The sequence below is a fragment of the Blennius ocellaris genome, assembly GCF_963422515.1.
Source record: "Blennius ocellaris genome assembly, chromosome: 20".
Lineage (NCBI taxonomy): Eukaryota > Metazoa > Chordata > Actinopteri > Blenniiformes > Blenniidae > Blennius > Blennius ocellaris.
The window spans coordinates 18,330,346-18,356,093 of record NC_137669.1 but is presented as its reverse complement, the minus strand read 5'-3'; the positions used below and the strand labels follow the sequence as shown (position 1 = coordinate 18,356,093).

The 25,748-nt window shown below is 42.8% G+C and overlaps 2 protein-coding genes across 2 annotated transcripts in view; both read right to left on the bottom strand.

Moving 5' to 3' along the window:
* nfatc1 (nuclear factor of activated T cells 1) overlaps positions 1-2,177 on the bottom strand; it is a 45,361-nt gene extending 43,184 nt beyond the window's left edge. The window contains exon 1 of the mRNA XM_080516069.1: positions 1,832-2,177. Within this exon, the coding sequence (XP_080372195.1) occupies positions 1,832-1,850 (19 nt within the window). The 5' untranslated portion in view covers positions 1,851-2,177. The remainder of the gene's footprint in view (positions 1-1,831) is intronic.
* Positions 2,178-13,497: 11,320 nt separating this feature from the next.
* atp9b (ATPase phospholipid transporting 9B) overlaps positions 13,498-25,748 on the bottom strand; it is a gene marked incomplete at its 5' end in the record, with an annotated part of 39,235 nt that continues 26,984 nt past the window's right edge. Inside the window, 14 exons of the mRNA XM_080516002.1 lie at positions 13,498-13,717; positions 15,129-15,332; positions 17,270-17,327; positions 17,762-17,870; positions 17,978-18,042; positions 18,121-18,276; positions 18,853-18,917; positions 19,337-19,481; positions 19,736-19,825; positions 19,951-20,049; positions 20,430-20,600; positions 21,022-21,105; positions 22,077-22,169; positions 22,384-22,545. Of these exons, the coding sequence (XP_080372128.1) occupies positions 13,581-13,717; positions 15,129-15,332; positions 17,270-17,327; positions 17,762-17,870; positions 17,978-18,042; positions 18,121-18,276; positions 18,853-18,917; positions 19,337-19,481; positions 19,736-19,825; positions 19,951-20,049; positions 20,430-20,600; positions 21,022-21,105; positions 22,077-22,169; positions 22,384-22,545 (1,638 nt within the window). The 3' untranslated portion in view covers positions 13,498-13,580. The remainder of the gene's footprint in view (positions 13,718-15,128; positions 15,333-17,269; positions 17,328-17,761; positions 17,871-17,977; positions 18,043-18,120; positions 18,277-18,852; positions 18,918-19,336; positions 19,482-19,735; positions 19,826-19,950; positions 20,050-20,429; positions 20,601-21,021; positions 21,106-22,076; positions 22,170-22,383; positions 22,546-25,748) is intronic.

The window sequence follows — 25,748 nt, the reverse complement described above, 5'->3', positions numbered from 1 at the left end:
GCTTCACCGGTGATCCAGTTTTTTCTTTTTTATATTTATCGTATTCAACAATACTTACATAGCATATTGCACCTATTTCTGTTGGATAGATTAATTGATCATTGCGAAATCAATAGAAGCACATTACATGTCATGTATGACTGGATCATAATCCATCAACAACTCATCGACTGGCAGAGTGTATGGGACAGTAACACTGTGAAATAATCTCTTTGTCCATGTACTGACAACAGAGGGGGAGTTGAGCAGAGGAAAGCTGCGTGTGACAGAGAGCCGTCAGCCACATGGCAGCCAGAGAATAATGACAACAGATAAGAGACTCATTCTCTGTCCATGGTCTTATTTTGAAATCTCTGACATGCACAGTACTTGCGTACTAAAGGAGCCCAAACAGACTAAAATCAGACAGAAGCAAGTCTCTAAAAGGTTCTCCACCTTGGTGCCACGATTTATACACTATTGAATAGCAAGGAAGTACAATGTAATGCGCTTGAAAAAAAAAAAAAAACAGTACTTGAATTATGACTAACTAGACACTTTGGACATTTGAAAAGGGATGTGATGTCACTGTTTGTTATCCCCAGTGCATATCATCATGTTTGCTGTTTGTTTCAGATGTTTGAAGCTGAAAGTATTCGTTATGTTTACTGTGTGGGAAGAGGAGAAGGTTTTCTAAAACAAAGGGCTCAATTGCAGCAATGTTTCTGTTATTATGAGAAGTTTCAGCATAGTCTAACCGAAATTAAAAAAAAAAAAAAGTAAATAAATAAATGTCTCAATCCCGTAACTCAAACACTGTGTGAAGGGTTCAAATGATAACTGGGTGGGAGACACGACACGCAGAGCCAAAAATAACTCCAGTCTAAAAATAACCAAAAGGCCAGACCAGGTAAGTTTGTTTTTTTTCCATCCACCTTGCCAGATTTATACCACTTAATGCACATGGTGCCCATAAACCGCAACATAATGAAAACACACTGATGCTTTTGTTGGCTCTGGCAGGCGTTGAGAATAAACACTGGAGCGACACAGACTGCTTTATTTGCATGCTGTAAAGGTGCATGCTGTACCCGGTCGCTGTGCCAAAGCTTCACACTGGGTCACATGAAACTCTGCCCATCTGTGGTGATGGCTGAGGTCACGATTGGGGGGCAGAGGAGGAGGATGGTGAGGGGGGTGGGGGGGTGTCATGAGATTTGCGGTGGTTATATGGGCGGCTGTGACGGCGGCGGGGGGCTCGTTGATGCGGCTGCAGCAGACAGTCATGAGCAGTCACCACCGCTCCCGTCTGCTGTAAATTAGAGAGAATTAGGGGCCTCGCCATAAAGAGCATGACATCAGTGCGGCGCCCCGTGACTTCTTGCAATAAAAGAAAATGATGCCCACATTTACAGTGAGACAGAAGCAGTGAAATGTTTGTTTTCTAAATATAGCCCAACAGGTATTGGGGGGGGGGGGGTTGCTGCCTCTCTGAATCACTCACTTTATTACCCACAATGCCACGTTAGTCATTAGTGCAGGTTGACTTTTGGGGCTATTTCGAGCTCACTTTTCGAAGTCATTGGAGTATCAGAGCGCCGCGGCCACGCCCACCCGGTCCACATCAGCAAGGGAGGGGCGCGCGCCGCAGCTTTACCCTCATTCCTTACAAATATCACAGTGGCAAAAGTGTCACCGGGACCTTAATTCAAAGTAACATCCTGCTCCGATGTGTCGCGTCCGGGTGTAAAGTGTCAAACTTTGACGAGCAGATGACGAGGAGCCGCACTAAGTAGCCACACTGCTCTGCGACTTTATTCATAAAGTGTGATGAATACAAAGTCAAACTCACCCTCCTCAGCAGACTTCATCTTCTCCGTTCAGCAGAGTTAAAAAAGCCTGAGATCAAACTCTGAGCGCAGTTGATTCCTTCTCCATATAGCGGAGAATGTTTATTCCCCCAGCTGGCTCCGGATCCTTTACCCAGAAAAATAAAAAAATAAAAAAAAACCAATAACAATGTGACGAAAATAGCGGATACAAACGTAAGGACGAGGGAGAGAAAGTTGCATCCAAAACAGAAACGAAGCGAGATGTAGAATATCAAAAGAGCATGTCCGGATGCAGGGGGAAACTATTTTCGTCTGTGCGCCGGGATATCTGAGTGCGCGTTGGGGGATCCTGGCTCTGCTGGTTGCTCTCTGTGACGCACTGATCCGGCGCACGCTCAACTGGTGCGCTTTTAAAGCCGGGGATCACCCCGACTCACCGCCGCGCCGCGACGCGCAAAGACGCGCCAGGACGCACCGCCCACTCTATGACTATGACGCATCCGCACGTCCGACCACCAGATGGGTCCATCCCTCTCTCTTTCTCCCTCTCTCTCTCTACCTCTCCCCCTCTCTCCCTCTCTTTCGATTTCTCCCTGAGGACAGGGCCAATTAGCGACGCATCCTGCAGCATCCTGGAGAGTAAAACAATCCTCACCAGGTTCTACTCTCCTGGGACTTTCTAAGAAACATTAGATGCTGCAGAATCTGAGCCACAGTGAATATTAACAGGGAAGTCAGAGGTGGTACAATCACACAGTGCTCTGTAAAACCTTTTTAAAATGGTCAACTTTAAGTTACCATCTTGTATTTCTGACTTCAATCCATCCACCTGGGATTATCTGATACCTTGGAAACAGATAAAGGTGTGGGTGGATGGCATTGTGCTCCAGCTGATAATCCAGAACTTCCTGCTGTGTGGAGAAAGTTAACCACAACAGCACGAATTCATCACATGATTCCAACACCGAATTCTGACTATATGAATATGTGTTTATGTACAGTTTGCATCCTCTTTAACAACACCAGACATGGAAACTGCTCACCCCCAGGCCAAAACGATGCATTTGAAGAGGAAATCGTCACATTAGCTCTTTAAATTAATGAGCATTAACCCTCATACGTTGTGACATAATCTGTCGGGAGTTAAATTTTTTTTTCTTTGCATGTTGACATTTTTGTGGCCCCCGCCACAATCAAAGTTCTTCCTCCCCGATCCGCACTATTTGTTCCTCCTCGGTTTCATTTACAAAAGGAGTCAACAGCTGCAAGGCCCCGCTGCACATGAAACGTCAAGATTTATGCGCAGAGCAATTCTCAGGAGCAGTTCGTACTAAACTGCTGCCATTTTGGCCCTGAAAGAGCCATTCGTCATGCGGTTACAGGATGTTCGGCGAAAGGCCGCCCGCCAGGAGCGGCGGCGGGAACAAGGACAGGTGAGGTGAAGCAAGCCAGGACACACGGTTCAAACGCCGCACATATAAAACACAAGGACATTCCTGAAGACCTCGTATGCACGCGTCCCGCGGGGGTTTCTGAAGTTATTGCAACGGCAAATAATTGCTTTTCCACTTCCTCCTGACAGACTGCAGGTCTGCGGGGCACAAAACACATAATTATCTGTACTTGCATCGAAGTGCTATATAAAAATCGAGCCTTCCACCCCGTCATTTGACACGGCGAGCCGGGAATCTTCACAGAGTTCTCCGCGGGCCGCGCTCTGCGGCCGCCGCGTACTTATTGGGCTCGTCTCTCCCCGGCACTGCGGGCCTGGCTTGTTGCTATCTTTGGACGGTCTAGACCTTTCAGCAGCTGGCAGCAGGCCGGCGCTCTCTGTGATGACAATAGTCACATGAAGGCTCTCTAACTAAGAGTGTGTCCATCTCTGGAGGTGAGAAGCTGCAGCACGGCGCCGCAGCGCATCACCGGAGGGCCGTGTTTGGTGTCGAATCACTGGGTGGCGTCTTTCTCCCGAGCATTGACGTTTGCACGTGTTCCGAAAGAGTTTTACAGGTTTTTCTTCTCGCTCATTGTTGATTCACTGAACGGGCTGATCGTCTTTTGCGTATCCATAACTGTTTATTCTGATTTCAAAGAATCTCAAACGGATATTTTTGAGGGAAAGTTAAACGTCTAAAGAACATTTTGGCGAGGAAGAGGCCCGAGATGGGGGGTGAGAACAAGTCAAAACAATCCTGAAGGAGGCAGCAAAGACAAGGATGACAGATTTATTTAATGTTTTCCTTTTCTTTTTTTTCTTTTTTTTAAAGATATCATAGCAGGATTTAATGGCCCAAAATGGCAAAAACAGCTTGTTACACTTTGATAGATTGTGCAGCTCCTTTAAATAGATTAAGATCATGTTGTATAAACTGGAGCAAATGCTTCAAGGTTTCACCTCGTACAAGATTCAAAACCCATGAAGTTCGGTGTCCTTTACAGGGTCAACAAAATACGCATTAGAAGAAGATATACGAAATCCAAAGTCATCTTCACGTGCTGCTTGGATGTAGTTTTGTAAAGAAGAAAATAAAATTAAAAAGGTTAGTGGTGGTATGATGTCATATTGGTCCGTCTTGGAAAAAAATACCCAAAGATTTCAGATTGTTTTTTTTCTACTTTGTTTTTACCATCTTCTTAAGTACTATGATTGATCAGGCTTTCATCAGGCAGCTGAGAGGAAACATGCAAACTCCACTCAGAGAAGAATGAAATGGAGGGTAATTAACTTGTCCAGCTTTAGTTTTCACCATAAAACGAGTTTGTAGCATTTGGGCTTGTTTCAGTTTGTGCCCAGTCCTGTGAAAAGTTTAATAACATTTTTTTATTTTAAAGTGCCAAGTGTACTGCAGGAGTCTGCCTCCAGTTGCATTTCTTCAGCTCTGGAGTTTCTGACCCGCTCCCTCCAAACTGTGTGTATTTATCTGCCTCCATTGTGCAACAGCCTGGTATGCCTGTCCCACATCCAAAGCTTCTGAGGGAGTGACGGAACCTGTGAAATCCAAGCCGCCCCGTTTCATCACGGGGACGTGGCTCGGCGGCTCTCCAGTCATTCAGAGATCCCCACTCATTTCTTTGACCTCATGGAAATCTCTCACGGGGCTCGGGGGGGCGGGTGGGTGTTTTGCCGCTCCGCAGCGTAACCGAAACATGTGCCGCCGTAAACACTTCCACCGACATGCTGTTCATAAATAGCCGCCCTGCTGATTGACTCGTCGACGTCAGAGAGGAGCCGGTGGGGGGGCTGGTGGTGTTTCCAGCGAGGCCTGGCCATGGTTAGTGGACACCTTGGCAACCGGACAGACCCAGAGCCACAACAAGAAGAAGAGCAGAGCCAGTAATGAGAAACACCGTCGACATCCTGCACTGATAACGGAGACGCTCCAGAACGGCCGGAGGAAAGTCTTTGAAAGCGGCGAAGCCGCCGATGCAAAGTGACGCGGGTCTGATTGAACCGTCGAGATGTTTTCAAGTGTTTCAGGACGAGTCTGACGGAGCCACATCAGAGTCCAGATCAAAACCTTCAGACTCGCAGCACTCGTAAGAACCTGTCTCTAATAAACTCAAGTCAGTTGACACAAGTGTTTAAGGATAGAACATCTTTATAGTCCTGCTTTCAAAAGAAGTTTTTAACTGTGATCTTCCAGTGGAGAAACTCTGAAATGAGCCTTTAAGTCAGCAGCAACAAGCTTCGTAAAATGATGATGGTAATGTGAAATAGAGCTGCTCTGAATCATATTATCGTCTCGTCCTGATCGGAATCTGAACAAGAACGTTTCTGTGGTGTTGCATGATTCGGTTTCGACGTGTTTCTGCAGCCTGATTAGTCCAGGAAACAAATCTTCAATTCCGCTGTGAGCGGGATCATGTTCACATCTTACGAATGGCCAACACTGCAAAGCATTATGGGATTGAGTCCAATCTGTCTCATCCCAGAGCTAAAGCAGTTTGGTATTAGTTCCATCAACATTTGTTTTGTTTGCTTCTACCTCTTTGTTTGTACCAAGAACAAACTGGAAGGGAATGTCGGTACTCACAAATCGCACGCTGTACTTCTTAAGAAACTCTTGGATTTGGTAAACAAGGTAAGTGTCGCCTCGGTTAAAACATCGGCGCAGCTTAGTGAGAGCAAGACGAACTCCGGGGGACACAGTCAACAATTTGACTAATAAGTGACACACATTTCTAATTCAATCAGGCCGTAGATCCCCGCCCGTCACTGCCTCCGCCGTGCACCTCCCTCACTGCTGCCTCACGGGGGCGTTGTGGAGCATCGAGGGGTTGGGGGCGGGGGTGGGGGGGGTTTGGCCTCCGCCGTCCTCCTCCTTTCCCATACGCATCCGCTGCCAAGCGTCTCGAGAGCTCCCTGCCCGGTATGACGCGGTTTGGACCCGGCAAGGTGGAAAAGACCTCAACTCGCTTTTCTTTCCACAGTTCAAACCCTCAGAAAAAAAAAGAAAAAAAAACCCCCAAATGCCTGGCTTGATTGTGGACCCGGACAAAAACACGATGGAACATTGGACGGTGTTTGAACGTTATTCAGAAGACTCTTGGCCTTCCCGCTGCTGAATCACCTGTTTGTTTTGGAAAAATGATTACTGTGCGTCTTTGTGTTTCTGGGCCCCTCACCTCTTGCCATATGTGCACTCATAACTGCTCTTTTATAAAGTGCTTCTTGATGAGGAATAATAAAACATTAAAAATAGTCCCATTCGACCACGAGTTCAGTTCAGACTGCGACCAGAAAACTGGCTTCACGGGACATGAAGGAACCTCCAACTGGCAATGATCGCCGCGGCCTGAAAAGACACTGGAGACGCGAGAGAGAAAGGCACTTAAAGCTGAAATCAAATAAAACATGCAGTGATGAAGTATGATATGACATCTTTCTGAAAAATAAAACACTGGCCCAATAAAAAAAACAAACAAAAAAAAAACCTTTGCATCAGACTTTTGGAGAAGCCAAAAACGTAATTTTAAGTACTGAGACTTAACTTTAGAAACTGTGTGACACTTTGCAATACAATACAATGACAATACGATGTACGGCAATTCATCAAAATACAATATGTTTGGTTGATATGCTGTTAAATACGACGTCACAAATCAACATGACGTGTTTGTAAAGTGAGCTCCGTTTAAACGACGACATGCTTGCGTTGTTTATTTAACCTGAATGTTTATCTGCCTGAAGACGAGTCTTTAGAGGTGAAAATGTACGTGTGCAGTCCATTAATGGATATTTCTGGTTTTGTCACATGAAGACTGAAGCGTCGACCCCCCCCCCCCCACACACACACACACACACACACACACCCTGCTCTCTCTTACAGTCAGACTTCCTGACTCCCATCAATGTTCTCCTTTTTTCTCGCCGCTGTGACGGAATCCCCTGCTCTGTTTCCTGTTGTGAAGCCCAGTTGCCTGGTTACAGGCGAGGGAGGGGTTGGGGCTCGGGGGGGGGCTCGGCTCGCAGAAGGCCGGGAGGGTCATGTTCTCGGTCCCAGAGCCAGCGTGAAGCTCAGGCACGACACTGAGCAACAGCTCCCCCGAGGCAACACGCTTTCTGTCCCTCCACTGCTGCTGCAGCTCCCCGCAGGCTCCGCCCCCACCAGGTCGTTTCGCTCAAGCAAGAAAGAGGCCAGTGTGGCTGGCGGGCGGCGCGGCGCGGCGGCCATTTGTTGCTGTGGTTCGCGCCACGGTGGGCCCCAGAAGAAGCCTGTCAGCGACACCAGGAAGTCTGTACTCAAAACCGTTGTGCTCTGCAAACATCCTCGCCGAGAATGTTTAGAGGTTGCAACAGGCAAGTGTGAAAACAAATTTAAAATTTTTTTTAGAAAATGTGAAAACAAGAGTGCAAATAAAGACACGGCTAAGTTTAGAACAAGGAAAACCCTCAGGAGGGACGAGAGCCGCTACGTGACGGATCGCTCAGGAAACCACGAGGGTTGAAAGATCAGGGAAGGAAAATTAAGCCGTGATAAGTCACCAGCTGAACTTCGGAATTAGTGCTTCTACTTACCGACTGTGTGTTTTACAACGTGAGCTGACTAACCTTAACCTTAACCTTTACCCTGACGTCACACACAAACAAAAAGCCCCGTGGAATCAAGAAGCTCCAGTCCGGCCAAATAACCAAAGAAATAGTAAGAATTTAAAAGCAAATGTTGATTTTTTTTAAAAACTAAATTCTTAAGAGAAGCGAACTCTACTGTACAGTAGCACTAATGTCACTCCGTCAACATTATTAATTAGTGTTTTTGTTCCAAGTTACTTCTTTGCCGCAAACAGGAAAGTAACTGCGATAGTTTAAACTAGTTTAAACAAGCAAATGTAAAGTGGAAAAGTTGATTGGAGCATTTTTCTCACTGAAAATGAAGATTTTTTTTTTTTTTTTTTATCTGAGCAGTTTCAGAATATCTCTTAATGCAGATTTATATTTAAAAGTGGGAAAAGTTTCCTTCCCCCCGGTGGAGCCAGTCAGGGAATGTCGTTAAGTGTAACTTAATCCCTCCTGGTTGGTGTTTCTTAAGTCAAACAGGGTGAAGGAGGGATTTCATAACAATCCTGGTCAGAGGGAATCTGGATGCAGGAGCGACTCAGTAACAAGATATCATAATGGCAAGTCTCCTCTGAATATGAAAACCAGCAAATAATACTAATTTGACAAATAATCCAGGCCACTTAAAGTTCTGCTGTATAAGTGTTTTTCTTTTTTTCTTTTTTTCTTGGACTTCCAGCTACGCAGGGTTCAAGGTTTTCACGAATGAATCACCTCTTGGGTTTTATGTGAAATGTTTCAGCGTGTCGGCGGGACGCGACGGGAGATGATGGAGACTCGGGTTCGATGCGTCTCTGTAGGTTTTTCCCATAACGTGTCGGGAGTGCGCCATATTTAAACCACATTTGACTGTCAAAGAGTGCAGTTTAGAGAAATTTAAAAAATACATATATTCTGCTTTGCGTCTTATGAAGCTTTAATAAGCATTGAGTCTTTTTTTCTCTCCGAAACAAGATTTTATTCACACTTTTTATATTTTGATCAAGATAATTAAATGTGCTGTCAGAATATATGTATTTTTAATAAGTTGATGACCTTTTTCATAATTATTTATCAAACCAAGATAAACCTGTCCAGAACCATTCATTTGCTTTTCTCAATTACATTTTCATATTAAAAAATAAAAAAATAAAAAAATCCCAGTATTGAGTATAAATGTGCGTACTTATGATTAAAATCAATATTTATGGTGTATAACACTGTTATCAAACATATTTGTCTCAATTTTCCTGATCTCTTTGACCTGATTGATGAAACTACCAGTGCACTTATTTATCCACTATTTACTTATTACTCTGTTACTATTTCACTAACCTCCTTTTTACTTGCAGTGGAGCATTAATGACGTCGGCTCACTGGCTCTGCTCAGAGCTGCAAGATGATCTCGGCTGTTTCGTTGCAGATTCTTCTCTTTTCCATCATTTAAATAACTTAAATAACCTCTTTCAACTGTAAATTCGGCTGCAAAACAAGCAGAACAAGACAATGCACGTTAAAACATAACATTTTCTATATTTGGTTCCTATTTTTCATGTTTCTTGAGAAACTTATTAAAATGTCTCTCAGTTTAAGTGGAGAAGATGCAACTTTAGATGAAATTAACGTGTGAAATAATGTTCTGATGTCTTTAAAACAGGGAGCATCTTCAGCTAGAAATGGGTTCAATATTACGATTTTGTTACATCAAAATAAAGTAAAGGAAACATAAAACACTGATAGTTTCTCACTAAAACACCTGAACTTAACATCAGATAATATAAAATAAAGGGGAAAACTGAAAACAGCAGCTGTGTTGGACAATAAATAGTTTTCCTGCCTCCTCTCGGTTCCCCGTGCTTCACATTATTGCTCCTCATCAACGGCATGACGGTCGACACAGACCTGAGGCTCCTCTCCGTCAGTGGACGTGAGGAAGAGCAGGAGGAAGAGGAGGAGATGAAAGAGAACATCTCAACATGTTGAAGCCATCGGACCATCACATTCATCACTGGGTCGCCCTCCATCCGCAAAGTGCTTCCGGCTCCGCAGCCAGAAATTGATAACACATTGTGTGTTTGTTCTCTGGCTTCCTCAGATTACAGAGGAACTTTCTTTTTTAAACGTTCCCCTGTAGAGTGCTCACTTTTAAACACACCGCCTCTTAATTGCTGCCGAGTGGGCCTCGTTTGTGTACAGAGGGGCTTGACTTTGTTGAATATCACATATTTATATGTCCAGTCAGCGCTTTCATGATTGATCGTTTTTTAATGTTTAATGTGGTTTGAAACAGATGTGCATTGTATTTCTTATGCAGATTTTAATTTAAAGTAACTGCTGCTGAGTTTGGCTTTAAATACTAGCCAATGTTTTTATTTTACTTTCCCAAGACCTTTCAGGTTATATAGAGTGCTTATGTAGGATATATTAAACATTCAGTTAAACATAAATCCACATCGATACAGCATTAACTTAATTTTCTTGAATTATCTCTAAAGGTTCATTAATTCAGATCATATCAGATGAAATGTTTCTCAAAGGAAAATTCAAGAAAAATTTTTTAGTGGTTGACGTGTGTGATGATGCATCGATAAACAATGAATATATTTAACTGATATGCTTCTTTACTGATCCACGAGTCCAGTGTGTAGTCTCTGTCTCCATCTAGTGGCCACACGACAAACTGCAGAACAACAAAAACCCCTCTGGCCAGAACACTTTGTTTTTAATTGATCAGTTTTTAACATTTACATACATGGCTTATTGTGAAGTCATTTGTGAGGTTTATTTCTATGACCGGTGCGAAATAAATTACATTTACTTACTTCATTACTGAGAAAATATCTTAGATCTTCTGTTACTTGTTTTCTTCAGGCTTAAAACATCACATTAAATAAAACCCACAAAAACTAATATTTTCACTCCATCGTGTAAAAATAAATCTGCTGCATTTTATAAAATAGCCTGAACACGATATACAACAAATTTACTAGTATTTTGTAACAGATCGTTGTATATAATGCTGGTTATCATGACACAACAAATGTTTTCATTCATAAAACCAAGCAACGTCACAACCATTGTTGCATAATCTATTCTATTAATTCTTGTGTTTTGGTAACGTCTTTGCAGCTGATTCATATTCATCATCCACACACTTCCTTACAGTTGTTGCTTTACTGTCAGAGGATGTTTTGAATGTATAAAGCATTTTTTAAATTAAAATTGTATTGACGTTCCTCTTATTTGATGGTGAAAAGTAAAGTTTGGGTTGAAAACTTTGACACTGGTGTGTTTGGAACATGTCGTAGAGCGTTTTAGAGAGTTTCTGCTATAAAATGTGGCCCAAACTTAAAAATTAAAAAGAAAGAAATTTGCAGTCGGGCGTTGTTTTTTTTTTTTTATTAATCTTTAATGAATAAATGTATAAATAACAGACACATTGTTAGAAATCGCAGTGTAGGACATCGGACAGCAAGTTCACAAGAACGATCGGGAGTAAACAACAACAACAAACATGGATCGGAGACACGGAACACGACGTTCTGCGTAAAAAAAACAACAACAAAAAACTCTCCTTCAAAGACTGCAAATCCCATTTTTCCGAGAGCCGAATGGAATTTGGATTAAAACGTCAGAGTCACCAACTCAAAGCGTTTCCTCGCCGGTAAACCTGGAAAACTGCGTCTTCATCTAAAACCTCCGCTTCCTTTTCTTTCAACATCGTTTCAACACTGAGCGACACACAGAGGGAATGATAAAACTCATTCCTCCCGGAGAGACGGATGAACGTCCGCCGCAGGTGGGCGGAGCTTCACTACGTCACAAAGTCAGGAAATACAAAGAGAAAAGCAGCAGGATTCAAGTTTAGATTTGTGCGAGAGAGAGAGAGAGAGAGAGACAGAGAGAGAGACAGAGAGAGACAGAGAGAGACAGAGAGAGACAGAGAGAGACAGAGAGAGAGAGAGAGAGAGAGAGAGAGCCAGTGGAGGTGAACCAGTGGTTTTTGTTCTGCTTTGTTTGGACTGAAGTTAAAATGCTGGCAGACTTTGGAAAACAAGACCGAAAAATGTAAACAATTCGAAAAATAAAAGTTTTTAACTTTAGAAATAGTTTCTTTGTTCATATTCCAAAATTGTTTGTCAGGCTTGAGTCGGAATTAATGAGAATAAATGGGAATAAAAACTAGTTTGAAAATTTTTTCTAAAGTTTGAAGAATTAAGTCACTAAATATTCCAGATTGATTATATAATCAGGAGTTCGGGCGGGAATATGTGAGAATATTGTCAAATAGAAAATATTTCCAGTGTTGGAGTCAAAATGAAAAATGAAAAAAAATTAAATTAAAAAAGGTATAAGTTTCTGAATTAGGTCAAAAATCATATATTAAAAAAGTAATGAAACCCGAAATGTAGGAATACATTTTACATCGTCAAAATAAAGTTTTCCTCAATGATTAAGTCACAATATGGAGAAACTTTAAGAAAAAACAAGCTTAAACAATGTTTAAACTTTTATCTGACTTGAAGAAACAGACTTTTAACATTAAGACATTAAATCTGCGTGAAAATTCAAGAATGAAGTCAAAATGAGTTGGAAAGTAAAAAACAGAACAGTAGAGAATCAAGTCAAAAAAAAAGAAAAGAAAAGCTGAATGGTGAAAAACGCATTTAAAACAGCGAGTCGAAATTAATAGATCAAGTGAAGTGAGAAAAGCATTTTGACTTCGGCGCCACAAAACAAAAACAAGAAACCCTCCCGGAGTTCTTTCTCCTGCTGTTGGTTCTTCGGCAAAATTGACAAACATCAAGACGAGGCACAAAGTGAGCCGCCGACCGGGATTGTGAGTCTGCGGCTTCATCAAGGCCAAAATATTCAAATAAACACCGAGCGGCGCTCACGTTCCTCCCTTTTTTTTTTTTTGTTTGTTAATGCAGCAGGTCATTTCTACAGACGAACCTCAGGTTCCCGAGTACGAACCTCAGGTTCGTCTGTAGAAATGACCTGCTGCATTAACAAACAAAAAAAAAAAAAGGGAATTTCCATGGCAAAATGCATGAAAAACGAAGGGATATATTTAATTTTGTGCTGAATGTCGTCGTAATTGTCGCTTGTTTTTTTTTTTTTTTTGGTTAATGCACATTTGTACAGTGTGGCTTTACACTGATAGTCGCAATCAAAGCTGCGTGGAACAACTTTATTTACAGCAACACAACAAAAACAAGTCGTTTTCTCGCAGGCCAGCATTTGTAATTTACACCTTTTGATTAAAAAAAACAACAAAAAACAACAACAACAAAAAAAACAGCACGTACGTATAAAAAAGTGAACCATGGAAAGAAAATACATCCGGATTGTATAAAACAAAGCTGAATTGGTCGAAAAAGCTTTGAAAAAGAAGGCAGGTTGACCCCCCCCCCTTCAGCGGGGGGGGTCGAGTGTTTCAGGCCTTCGGAGTGCGGCGGCGAGGGACCGGGCCTCCACCTCTCGCCGCGAGTCTTTTCACGTCGCGCCCCGTCTTTTCAAGTAATCCCAAGTGTGACTGGCGTGAACCCGGGGAGTAGTGGACTCCCCCCCCCCCCCCCCCCCCTCCCCCTCCCCCTTCCAGTGGCCACCCCCCCCTCACGTCCTCCACCGAGGACCGGCGGGGCGAAGACAAAAGTGCTGAGAAAATACAAAAAAAAAAGCGTGTCCCGAGTACGAACCTGAAGCGGGCGTAGCGGCCGCCGCCGCGCTCACGACGACAGCTTGGAGTAGCTGGGAGGTGAAAACTTGCGCTTCAGGTATTTGATGATGTAGAGGGGAAGACAGCTGACCAGCGTGATGGCGGACACCTTCCACAGGAACGGCCAGGTCGTGATGAAGGACAAGTCTGCCGGGACACGACCACGTCTTTAATAATGAACGGCAGCTGAGCTGCAATACCAACTTCTGCCACAAGGTGGTCTTAAACTGATCGATGAGCACTTTGACAATGGAAATAACAAAAAAACGACAGCAAAATAAAAGCCGCTCGATCAGAGCGGTTCGGTGTTTTGAATGCTTTCAATCTGTAAGGACATCGATACGTCTCCTCATATCTATAAACTTGCCGTCATCACAACCCGTTCTTGTTTTTTTTAGTTTGCGGCTGTCGCATCATAAAATGTCATCCCTGAGCATGAACGTCTCTGCTGCACATGAAGGGGAATATGTGTCAGGAATGTTTCATGGCTGGAGAATTATTTTCCCGCACGGTGAATTTCTTTGCCGTTTTGTGGTTTTGAGGGAAAAATACTTCCAAAAGGTTGTGAAGATGGTCGGTCGAAAGGGGAGGAGCCAATCGTATCAAAGCCTGACTGAGAAGAACTGAAGCCTCGGAAAAACACAGTTTTTGTTTTTGTTTATTTTTATTCCACTGGATGTCAAACTGTTTTGATTTTTGCTAAATATTTTGTAAATAAAAGCACATCTTTCTGCAGCTAAAGCCATCGCGTGTTCGTCGTCATTGAACCCGTTTTTTGTAACAAATACAGTATTTTTTTTAAAAATTCTATTTCGGTGTAATTTTATTTTGAATGACATTTTACTGTATTGTAATCATTTATTTATTTTTACACAAAGTGAAATATTTAGGTATTTTACTCATATTGTTCTTATAAATTTTGGTTTTCAGGTGAAGAAAATCTCAAATAAATTATATAGTTTTAATATATTCTAATGAAAATATTGAATACATATTTTGTAATAAACTGGTGTTATTTACCTTTTTTAATTTACCTGTGGTCATAATTACAAATTACTTTATTTGAGTGAATGAAGGAATAAACGTTTTTTTTTTTTTAAAGAAAAATTATATTACTGATTGTAAATAATAAACATCAATATTTACAATCATGAATGCATAGGAAATGTAAACTGGTGAATTGGTGAAAAAAATACTAAAAGACATCAAACAAAGTGTTCAAGGTCTTTTTTTGAATGAACGGATCTGAACACAACATTGAGTTTTGTGTTTTCTCCACGGCGCTAACATGAATGGAACTCAACACGACAGCGAATACAAAATGAGAACAACAATGATGAAATAATCACACAAAACAAGCACTGGGAGGAAAACTGAAAAACAGATGGATGACGGACGAAACCAGCGGCAGCGGACCTACCGAGGAAAGCTCCAAACGACACCCTGCCTATGCCTGTGCGGACGTACAGAAGCAAACAAGTGCAGCAGAAACGGTGAGACAAGAAAAGAAGGAAAAAGAGAGAGAGAGAAGAGGACGGAAAGAACAACCCAAACTCACCGAAGTACTCGTTGAGGAAGGCGAGCGAGGCGAGGTAGCAGCCCAGGCTGAAGAACTCCGCCACCACCATGAGCCAGTGCCACGTGCGGATGTTCAGCGCCACCATCAGCAGCTCGGTCAGGATGAGCGCCGTGAACGAGATCGCCACCACGTGCACGAACTCCGACTCGAACAGCACCATGGCGCCGTACATGAGGATGCCCCCTGGTGGCGAGAAGGGGGGGGAACGTAACCAAAACGACATCTGAATGGGGATTTCGAACTGCTCGTTTTTTTCTGCACTGAAGACTTTTCACCTCGTTTTCGACGCTCCCGGAATGGAAGAGTGGTGCCAGTTCACTAAATACTCTCCACTTTGTCACCCGTGGGATTTGCAGGATGAAGGCTCAGAAAGTTTTGAGCATTTTGAGCTTCTTAAGTATCTAAATAAATCCTTTATACGTGACGAGCGGACTGTGAAAACCCACTTTAAACAAGCTTGGCGCATTTTTTTTACCCATCAATTTCAGCAAAATCGGACAAAAAGTGAGACTTGTCACTAATAACTACAGCAACAGGCGTCGCTGTTTTTCTACATACGTAATATATGAATTAAATATGTCTTATGTCGGCATTAACTCTGCAAAATAATGAGGTGAATCACGTGTACAGCTCAGGTTCCAGGTTCATGTCAACAGTTTGAACAAGCCGACATAAACAGAAAGAGACAACAGCTCCGCTGGTGTCAAATTACCAAAAACTGATGCTACAAGCCAGCAGACGTAAGCACCGTTGAAAGAGTGGCATCAATAAGTTTTGCTTAGTGCCTTGCTGGTAGCAAGCAAAAAAAACTATAACTAAGAAACGGTGATCCTTGGACATACCAACTTTAACATTATGGTGGGAAACCACATTGGAAATCTACAGGATGGAAGAGTTGACTGCTTTGGTTAATGATAAACATGGTTGGTTTGACGCATGTTGGGGCAAGTGGGCGACACACACCACTGCAAAAAGGCCCAATTACATACTCAAAATGTAGACTATAGTTAGTCTTTCCTTTTCTCATCTTCATCTTTATTGTTGATATATTTTCTTTAATTGAGAATTAATTGTTATCTACTGGTCACTCCCTGTTCGACAATGTTCTGTATGTTTTATTGTGTCCAAATATAAAAACTCATAAATAAAGAATTAAAAAAAATAAAAGAAAGAGTGGCATCATGGGAGCTGGCCGGTCTGTAGTGAGCAGTTTTTTTTACAGGTTTTTTACAGAAATGTGCAAATCTGCTCGGAATGATCCGAGAGGCAACGGCAAATGTTAGATTTGAGCGGAGAACTTAGGAAACTCTGGCGCACAGCGGGAAAGAAACAGAAAATCAGAATGATCGGTGCCCTTGGAAATATTCAGTCATGCCTGTCAAATCATGCCTGTGCAGCAGCCTATGTAGGACCTCACAACAAGCCCCAGTCATTCCGCCTCATGCCAGATAACGGGAAGTCGCGATATTATTAAACATCTTCATGCGTCTAGACGCTCGCTCATCGCTCTGGGCGCCTCCGACGTCTTGGTGGCCGTCGCTTAATCAGAACGCCACGCAAATTAAGCTGGACTGCCTCGGACTGAGCACATAATTGCTCCATACGTTACATTCCTGCGACTCAAACTCTGTAATAAGTTGAGGTAGAATATTTTCCTCCTGTGCTGTTGTTCCTCTCATATCGTCTTTATGTTTCTTTCTTTCTTTTCTTCTTTTTTTTTTTTTTTTTGCCCCCACCGGGACAGCCTTTAATTAAAAACCTTGAGCTGTCAGGAAGTCACGCTCGAGCAAGAACATAGATCTTTCTCACACGCCGCATGGCTTAGCGATTACAGAAATATCGATTTACTGGACAGACAAAAGCTCGCATGTAAAAGCGGATGGCGGCTTGAAACCTAAGATACTGAGAAACAGACTGTCTGAGAGTTTGAAGGGGCCCGGGGACCCTGGCATGAGACGCCGCACACAAACGATGAAATGGTAGTTGAGGAGCTGCTTCAACAGACGACAAGCCCCGACTGCAGATTCTTTAAAGATACTGTAATGTTGACGTGGAATTTCTTAAAAAAAAAAAACACACACACACACACAGTGCATGTTTATCGGAACACGAAATCTTACCTTGATAAATACTGATCAAAACCCAAATGAGAAAAGTCTTGAAAGATAACGATCGCCCCTAAAAAAAAACAAAAGAGCAACAGGTTTTATCAGTAAAACACAAAGTGGATTTATATTTTCTTTAAAGTACCTTGACTACAGTTACTATAGTCAAGAAGCGAGAAGCTGGCTATAGTTTTTTTGAACTATAGACACTATAGTTTACAATTGATAAACTTGCTCCTGGTGAGGAGAATACCACTGGTCATCCTCCATGAAATAACATCTGTTACGATGTTATATAAGATCTGTCCGTTTTCACACAAATATACTACAATGTGCTATCAGGTCTGGATATCAGTAGAACAGTTGTGAAAGTGGCTCAGTGGAACTATATTTTCAGCACAATCAAACTAGTCGGTAAAGCATTAAAGTTACACACATTGACTATAACGCTCTATCATTTGTATTTATAACAATGTGAGACGATCAAGAAAGGTAATTTCCGTCTACCTTGGTGAGGTCTTTGTAAAGCTCTGGGTAGAGCAGCGCCATCTCTGGCTTTACATCTTGGTCCAAAACCAAGGAGAAGACGGGAAACATGGTGTAGATGGTGGCATACCTGGAGGTTCAGAAGCAGGAAGATGTGCGATGAAATGTGTGTCCAATGACACTTGAAGCACGGGGGGGGGGGGGGGGGGGGGGGGGGGGGTTAGAACATGTACGTACCCAACCATAAGAAAACCCTGGTACAAGGGTACAGAGGCAAAGTAGAACACAGAAGAGAAGACGGCCTGGAGACAAAAACAAAACAAAAACCTCAAAATGATTCAGGTCGATGTGCTACCAAGCTGCCGGTCGTCTCACGGTACCTGCATGGTGGAGATGATCATTCCTCTGTGCATGACGAACTGGCCGAGTGCCGCCGAGCGTTTGTAGCTGTTCCTGCCGTGAACCATGAGCAGACGGCCGATGTGCTTGAACTGAGTGATGGAGAAGTCTGCGGCCAGCGACGCCTGCTTCCCTTCCTGTTCCAAAACCGATTAAAGCGTCAACATCGAGGGGTTCGCTTAAAAAACCCTCAATTAATCTGGTTCCAGGTAACATGTTATTTCAGTTCTCGCTCGATCCAAAACTTAAGAGGCGAAGCAGCTTTTAAATGTTGACGAGCCACAAACTCTCCATACTTAGAGTGTGTTAATTCAAACCAGGGCTGGAAATGTTTAATTCAGATTTCCAGGAAATTAGACACATAACTTCTCATTAAAGTAACTTGTTGCTCATGTTTATTTATTGAAAGTTTTTTCTTATTTTATTAAATGCAGATTTTGTTTTGCTCGTTTTTTTGGTTTTTTTTTTATTGCATCTTGTCTTTAAAGTTTCCTTCTAATACAAATACAAAACTCAATATGTACTCAATGTGTAACTTGGAGGGTCACAGGATCTTTTTTATTTCTCCAGTTTAGTGCCACCTGAGGCCTTCAGGAAGCGATTCAGTGTCGAATGACAATAATCTCATTTTCTCTAAACTTTACAAGTTTGAAGTAAATCTTTGCGGCCTGAATGAAAGTCTCAATGTTGATGAAGTTTGAGTACTTTTTTACCTTTCCTTCAATTCCGATACCGCAGTCTGCAGCCTGAATCATACTGACATCATTTCCACCATCACCTGCCACAAAATGCAAACCAAACACTTTTAAAACTGTTAAAAGGGTCACAGAAGAAATAACTGCAGTCGAGTGAGTTTGAGACTGCCATCTAGTGGACACATGCAGAATTACACTCAAGCTGGGCCACTCGTCCAAAATGAGAGCAGTTAAAAGGTCCCAGCTGGGATGTGACAGCTCAGTTACTGGAAAATGATGTGTCATCTTACAAACATGGAAGGATAGAAGTAAGAAACAGGGCTGGTTATTTAATCAAGTCTGTGCGATGGACTGTTTTATACATCGTCCTTCCTGGGGGACGTGGTCCACGGTATATTTTTCCGTCCCGGTGGATTTTCCCAGGCTGTCCGCGGAGCGGAGCGGTGCTCGTTCTCAGCAACATCTCGACGAGCCCGCTGCTCTTCGGTCTGTCGACACTTACCTATGGCACAGGTCCTGTTGGCCGTGTGCTGCTGCAGCAGCCGCACGATCTGGGCCTTCTGAGTCGGGGAGCAGCGGCAGCAGACGACCGCCGGACACTGACACGCCAGCTCCACAAACTCGTGCTCATAATACCTTAAGCACACCTGTGACAGCACAGAGAGAGGGAGGGGAAAAACGCATGGAACTTGAGTCCAAAACTAAAATCTTATCAATGTGTCATTTGTTTCTGTGATCTGGCTTCGGTCCCCGAAATCCGGAGGACCTCGACTGAACCGCCGAGGTACTGGAAGTTTGGCCGAGGAATACTTTTCATGCTCTCCCTGCCTGCTTGGCTCGACGCTCAGCCTCATCTGCCGTGCATGGAAATGTCGCTGTGCGCCGCGCAGAGCTGTAGTACCTCCAAGGAGTCTCCGGAGATGACGAGAGCACAGTCGTGTTTCCTTCTGAAGGCGTTGAGCTCCAGATGGGCCTCTCCTCTGTTGGAGACCTGCTCGAGAGCCACAAAATACAATTAGCAGCAGGAACATTTAGTTTTCTGTGCTGGGAATATTATGGGAACAACACACAGTGAGGGGTGTGGGGAAAAGAGAGAGAGAGAGAGAGAGAGAGTACCGGTCTGAAGACGTGTATATCTTGGTTCCTGGAGACCAAGTGGGAACTTTTGGCGATGCATGTGGCCGTCTCCAGCTTGTCCCCGGTCAACATCCAGATCTGAGAGAAAAAGGAGAAGAATTAGACTGATAATAGGAAGTAAACTTTCATTTTCACAAGCATCTTCTTGCTTTTAGCAAATTTTAAGTAAAAGCATGGAGACAGGGTGTGAATTTCATCGCTGGTACAGAAAACAAAAATACTTTTCCTCTCACAGTGACTAATTTTAGTTCAGCAGAGGACAAAACAAATTTAAAAAAATGGTTTAATTCAAATTACAAACAAAGTAGAGTTGTAAACAGTCACACGTGACACGAGTTAAGTGCAGGAGCTGTGACGGGAGCTTTACCGTCACAGCTGTGGATTGAACCCCCAACCTCTGGATGTCGACCTGCTCGACCAGAATTGTCTTTTAAGGCCCTCGAGATGTGAACACCGACCTTGATGCCAGCATTCCTGAGCAGCTCCAGCGTGGGCCTGACGTCCGCTTGCAGCTGATCCTCCACGCCGGTCAGACACAGGAGCTCCATCTCCCTCTCCAGACTCTCCACCACCGCTGCCACCTTCAGGGTTCGGTCATGGATGCTCAGCTTTGCCTGGTTGTAGCGATTCTGCACGACGTGAGAGGAGGAAACGAGAGGCACCGTGAGGAGAGAATTGTGGTGTAAAAAAAAAAAATAATAATTTGGGTTCAAAACCGCAATGCTGTGATGCACAGCTGTTAAGACTGTTGCCATTAGATGTGTAAAATTAATTCACAGGCGCCAATATTTCTCATGGTGCATAACAGTGAATGCATTGTCAGCCAAATGTGACAGTATTTTGATGCTGGCAAGAATAAATATAAAATTTTGAAAATGGCTGCAGTAATGCAAAAAAGCATTGTAGATTCAATGTAATTCAGTCCTATAGGATAGAAAATAAGACGAGAAAGACACAAAAAAAAAACACATTTATATTGCCCACCCAAGACAAAGGACCATCTCACTACCAGTACCATGTCTCCATGTCCCGGAGAAAGTTCATCCATACCTCAAAGTCCTGATACTGCTCCTCAGACAGACACTTCTTGGCCACTACCAGAGTCCTCAGACCCTCTCTGGCCATGTTCCCACACTGAAACAGCAGAGGACAAAGAGTTATGTCAGTGTACAGATGCACATAAGCTTCAAGTCTAAAGCTTATATAATCGAAGTCGTGCTCGCTATAGCACAACTATAGGGTATATCTGATTATCACAAATTAGAGCAGATCTACTGTATCAGAGCTGCAGCTGCATATGTGCGTCATGTACAGTACTGTCAATAACGGCATATTGTTACCAACACCAAAAGAAATCAATATTGAATAACGTCCCCTCTGGTGAGATTCAGAGGACACAGTAAAATGAGGGGATGGATGGCGGTTTATTTTTTGATATGAAAACACCAATAGGGCAAATCTGCCCTGTTGATTGGTTATTGACAGGCAGAGTGAGCGCGGCGGCGGCTGATTTGACAGCAGGATATTACAGCCAAGAGGACATCATTAGCACCATTGTTCAGGAATATGACATTCTGTAATTACCACAACTTTATCTAGGTCACTAATTAAATCAAAAACTGCCCGCGGTGCTAAATGACTCAATAATGCCAATAAAATTATGAACATATGCACACGACACCGTCGCACAATAAACTGGTGTAGACGGCCTGTTGCTCACTTGATGAAATGTCCTGATTAAGGGGAGTGTGTACGCAGCTGCGCTCAACTGGAAGCCAACTGTTTACACCGTTGTCATTTTCTTTATGCCTATTGAAAACCTAAGCACTTGACCTTTTGAAGGGCACTGGAATGGAATGGAGAAAACAAAACAAAACAAAATACAAAGTCCTTCAATATTTTTCCACTTAAGAATAATATATTTTGGGGAAAAAATAACACATTTCGCTTGAATATAGAACAAAGAAAATCTCTAATATAAGTGTCTGTGACAAAGACACCTTTTCATTCAAAACTGCTTGCAGGACATAATGTTTTTCAAACTCTTAATGTCTTTAAGTCTTTCTTGGATCTCTGCTTTACCCTGAACCGTTAAATTTTTTTACCTCTTCTTCCAACCAGTCGTTATACTGGACGATGCTCGCCATGGCAACGTCTGCACCCTTCATGTAGAAAGTGATGTCTCCTGTTGATTCCTCCTGAACAAGATTAACATTCAAAATTACTGCAGTTGGTAACGAAGGGCAGAAAGCATCACGGAGTTTGATGTGAAAATGAAAGTTTTTCGATGTAAAAACATACTAAGTAATGGCAGAAAGAGTCACAAGCACAACTCAGGATCGAGACCACACACACACACACACACACACACACACACACACACAGATACACACAAACAAATGAGCTTCACACCCGCACAATGATGCCCATCCTCTTGCTCTCGGAAGTGAACGGGAAGATCTGCAGGATGTAGAAGGAGAGAATCTGTCCAGAAGGAGTCTTCAGCTGCAGGGAGGTCAGGTCTCTGTTCACCAGGGTCAGGCCGACGCTCTCTGTCCACCGCACCAGCGCCACCTGGGGGTTCGCACAATCATAATACAATCGCGTGAGACAGAACCTCCACCAACGCTTTTAAAAACGCACTCTCGCTCGATGTCAATGGCAGCTTCAGACAACACAAGAGTGCAATATTAACAATGTTCCTTCGTTAGCCACCTTAAGACTTGATAGGGATTATTTCAACTCCAGATTTTATTTCAGGAAATTACAAGGATTTAAAAAAAAACACCTTTAAAATAAAGTCTGTTAAATAACCTTAAAATGACCAAAGGTCATTGTTTAAAGATTTCTCTTTGGATGTCTGTGAAAGTTTGGTTCCACACTCTTGAATATCTCCACTCAGTCATCTGATGTGTTGTTTGTGCAAATAGTGCACAAACAACACACGTTAATAATTAAATAATTAATTAATTAACTAATTAATAATACAACTTACGACTGGCATCAAACAGGAATAAATGTGGGAGTTAATAGGATTCCTGTCTCTCGATAGTCAAACGCAACTCAGATGGATTACAAATAGAAAAAAGCATATAATCTTCTACAATAATGCCAAAAGCACTTTTTTTTTTTATGATGTTACAGAAGATGGCACTTCAGGATGGAGTGGATTTAGAAAATAGCTTTCATCCACGTTCCCCATTTCAAAAATTGCACAAACCACAAATTAAATCAAAGATTTCTTCAACAAACTAGTTTATTGAGCTTCATCTTATTTTATTTATTTCCATGTAGAAACGACTCTGCTTGTTGACTGTAAGCCTATCGAATGTAATCTCACTCTCAGCTAAAGGACAAGGGAGATTTACGGGAACCTCCAGAGCCGCTGAAGTCGTCTCATTCAGCTCCAGATAAGTGTTTTTCTGTTTCTCTTTCCTCTTTCTCTCCCCAGCAGGAACTGCGGCCCCCTGAGCGAGCGTTCAGCTGCACACGACTCAATTCTCAATGGGTTCATTTTCAATTTGCTCACTCAAAGGTTGTTATTATACTCTGACCTACAAATTGGAACTTCCTGTTAATACCCCATCATTTCTCCTGCCCCCCCCCACCCCCCTCCCCTTGAGCTCTGTAAAAAGGGCTGCCTATATTTACTTAACACACATCTGTGTGTCATTATCGTATGAGTGTGTGTGTGTGCGTGGGGGCGCTACACAAACGGGTCACACATGAACTGACACACAACATGTGCGGAGGATCCTACACCGACCTCTTCACTCCATCTTCGCAGCTCTTCGTAAACTATTTAAAGCTTTGATACGAGCGGCATGTGGACGTTGTGCTGTAGCAGTAACAACAGAAGCCGGGCCGCTTCGCAAGAAAGCGACGCCACCTTGAACAGGATCGATCCTTTCAGCTGAGCTCGCCACGAAAATATAAGAATCGAAGCCGAGAGCGGACTGGACGGGCTTGTTGACATCTCTGCTGCAGGTTTATCGCAATATAAAGTGTTTTAGACATTTACACAACATGGTCAATGTTAGTAACAAGATATAACCGACATCTTTTTACCCACCTCAATTGCTCAATCTTAAGTCTCGAAAATTATATTTTGACTTTATTCTTGAAATGATGAAAAGATAAAATAAGGACAAACCCTCCCCCTATGTGATTTTCCGCATCGTTGCACTAAAACATTAACGTAAATGTAAAAAAAAAAATGACAAAGAACCTATTAGCGTGAACATGGCGGCCATTAAGGCGACAAGTCAAATATCCTGGCAGAAGTTATGGAGAGGTCAAAGGTTACGGGAGGACTCTGCTCGGAGCACCGCTGAGCAGGGGGGTGAGACGACCCTCGTCCTGACCTCGGTAAAGGGTCCAGCTCATTTCCTTAATGAGGCCTCATCACAGAGGAGCGGTCCGGGGGGGGGGCCAGGCGGATTCTCTAACGGCAGGTACAGTGGCTGAGCTCTGACGCCGCGGTCAATAAAAAAAAAAGCCTGCGGTGCTACGAGGGAAAGAGGGAAATAAAGGAACGGGGAGGAACAAAGACCGGCGTATAAGGCGACGGGAGCGCTCCACCAACTATCAGACCTCCACCTTTCATCGTCTCCGGGAGAAAATTAAATATTGATCAATCTGGGCCGTGTGAAACAATGGGAGGACAGCGGAGGCATCGAGTGAGCTGGGAGATAAATAAATATATACATCAACTAAGGGGGAGGACAGACTAACAAAAAGGAAAATGAGATTTATCTTATACTGCTGGGTTTTTTTTAATTTTTTTTTTATCTTCACTTTGATTGCTGGAGTCGACTCGGCGTTGGACAGAAAGTGTGCGGCTCTCACAAAAGGCTTTACGAACCTTCAGGTGTCAGCGGTGATAAACATGCCAATGGTGTTGAGCTAGGAGCGCGTGTGTAGATTAACTCCACCTCAATATACATTAAACCACCCTTCAATAACGACCGGCTCCAACTTTTCCTGATGAATATTTCTTTTTTTTCCCCTCCCGTGTCCTCGGTATCTAATTATCATCATCGCTCTCCTCGGATTTCTCTACAGATAAGTTAACGCAGCATGATTAGAAAAGGTTTCTATGTGAGGTTTACTGTATCGCCTCGGTCTTACAGACGCCGATTCTTGGGTTACATCAAGAAACAACCAGAAGCTGAGGAGAAGCCGTCGGGGATCGAGCCGCATTCCTCCTTCAGCGGAGGCTGTAAATCCTCAGGAAGTAAATACAGACAATTAAATGGCTTCACCTCCAGCAACCTCTGACTTTTCTGTCCATGAAATGACTATCATGATCAAACAGGGTTATCTAAGGTCACTGCTAAACATTTAGAGAGTCGCAAAGTTGTAAAAAAAAAAACAACAACAACATAAATGCTAGCTTGAGAGATTAATTTCTGCGGGAAAAAAGAAACCTAAAAATAATTGGAATTATTAAAACTATTATCTGGATTCAAAAATGACAAAATCATTCCTTATCAGATAATTGTATAAAAAGGAAACCTTTGTAGCAGAAAAGCAGATGTATTCTCATGTTCACAGCAATTATTTGAAATTCAACAAATGTTTGATTGAATGTGCCACCGTTTCATTTGGAGTTTTACTAAAATGTCCGAACTCTCTGACTCTCTGTTTTTATTGAAAGGGTGTCTATGAACCCATAAATCTCAGATTAATGCTGACGATACTGTAACTCATCAATGTACAGAATGGCACACCAACTCCAGAAAGCTTTTAAACTAAACTGTTAGTAATGACATGGC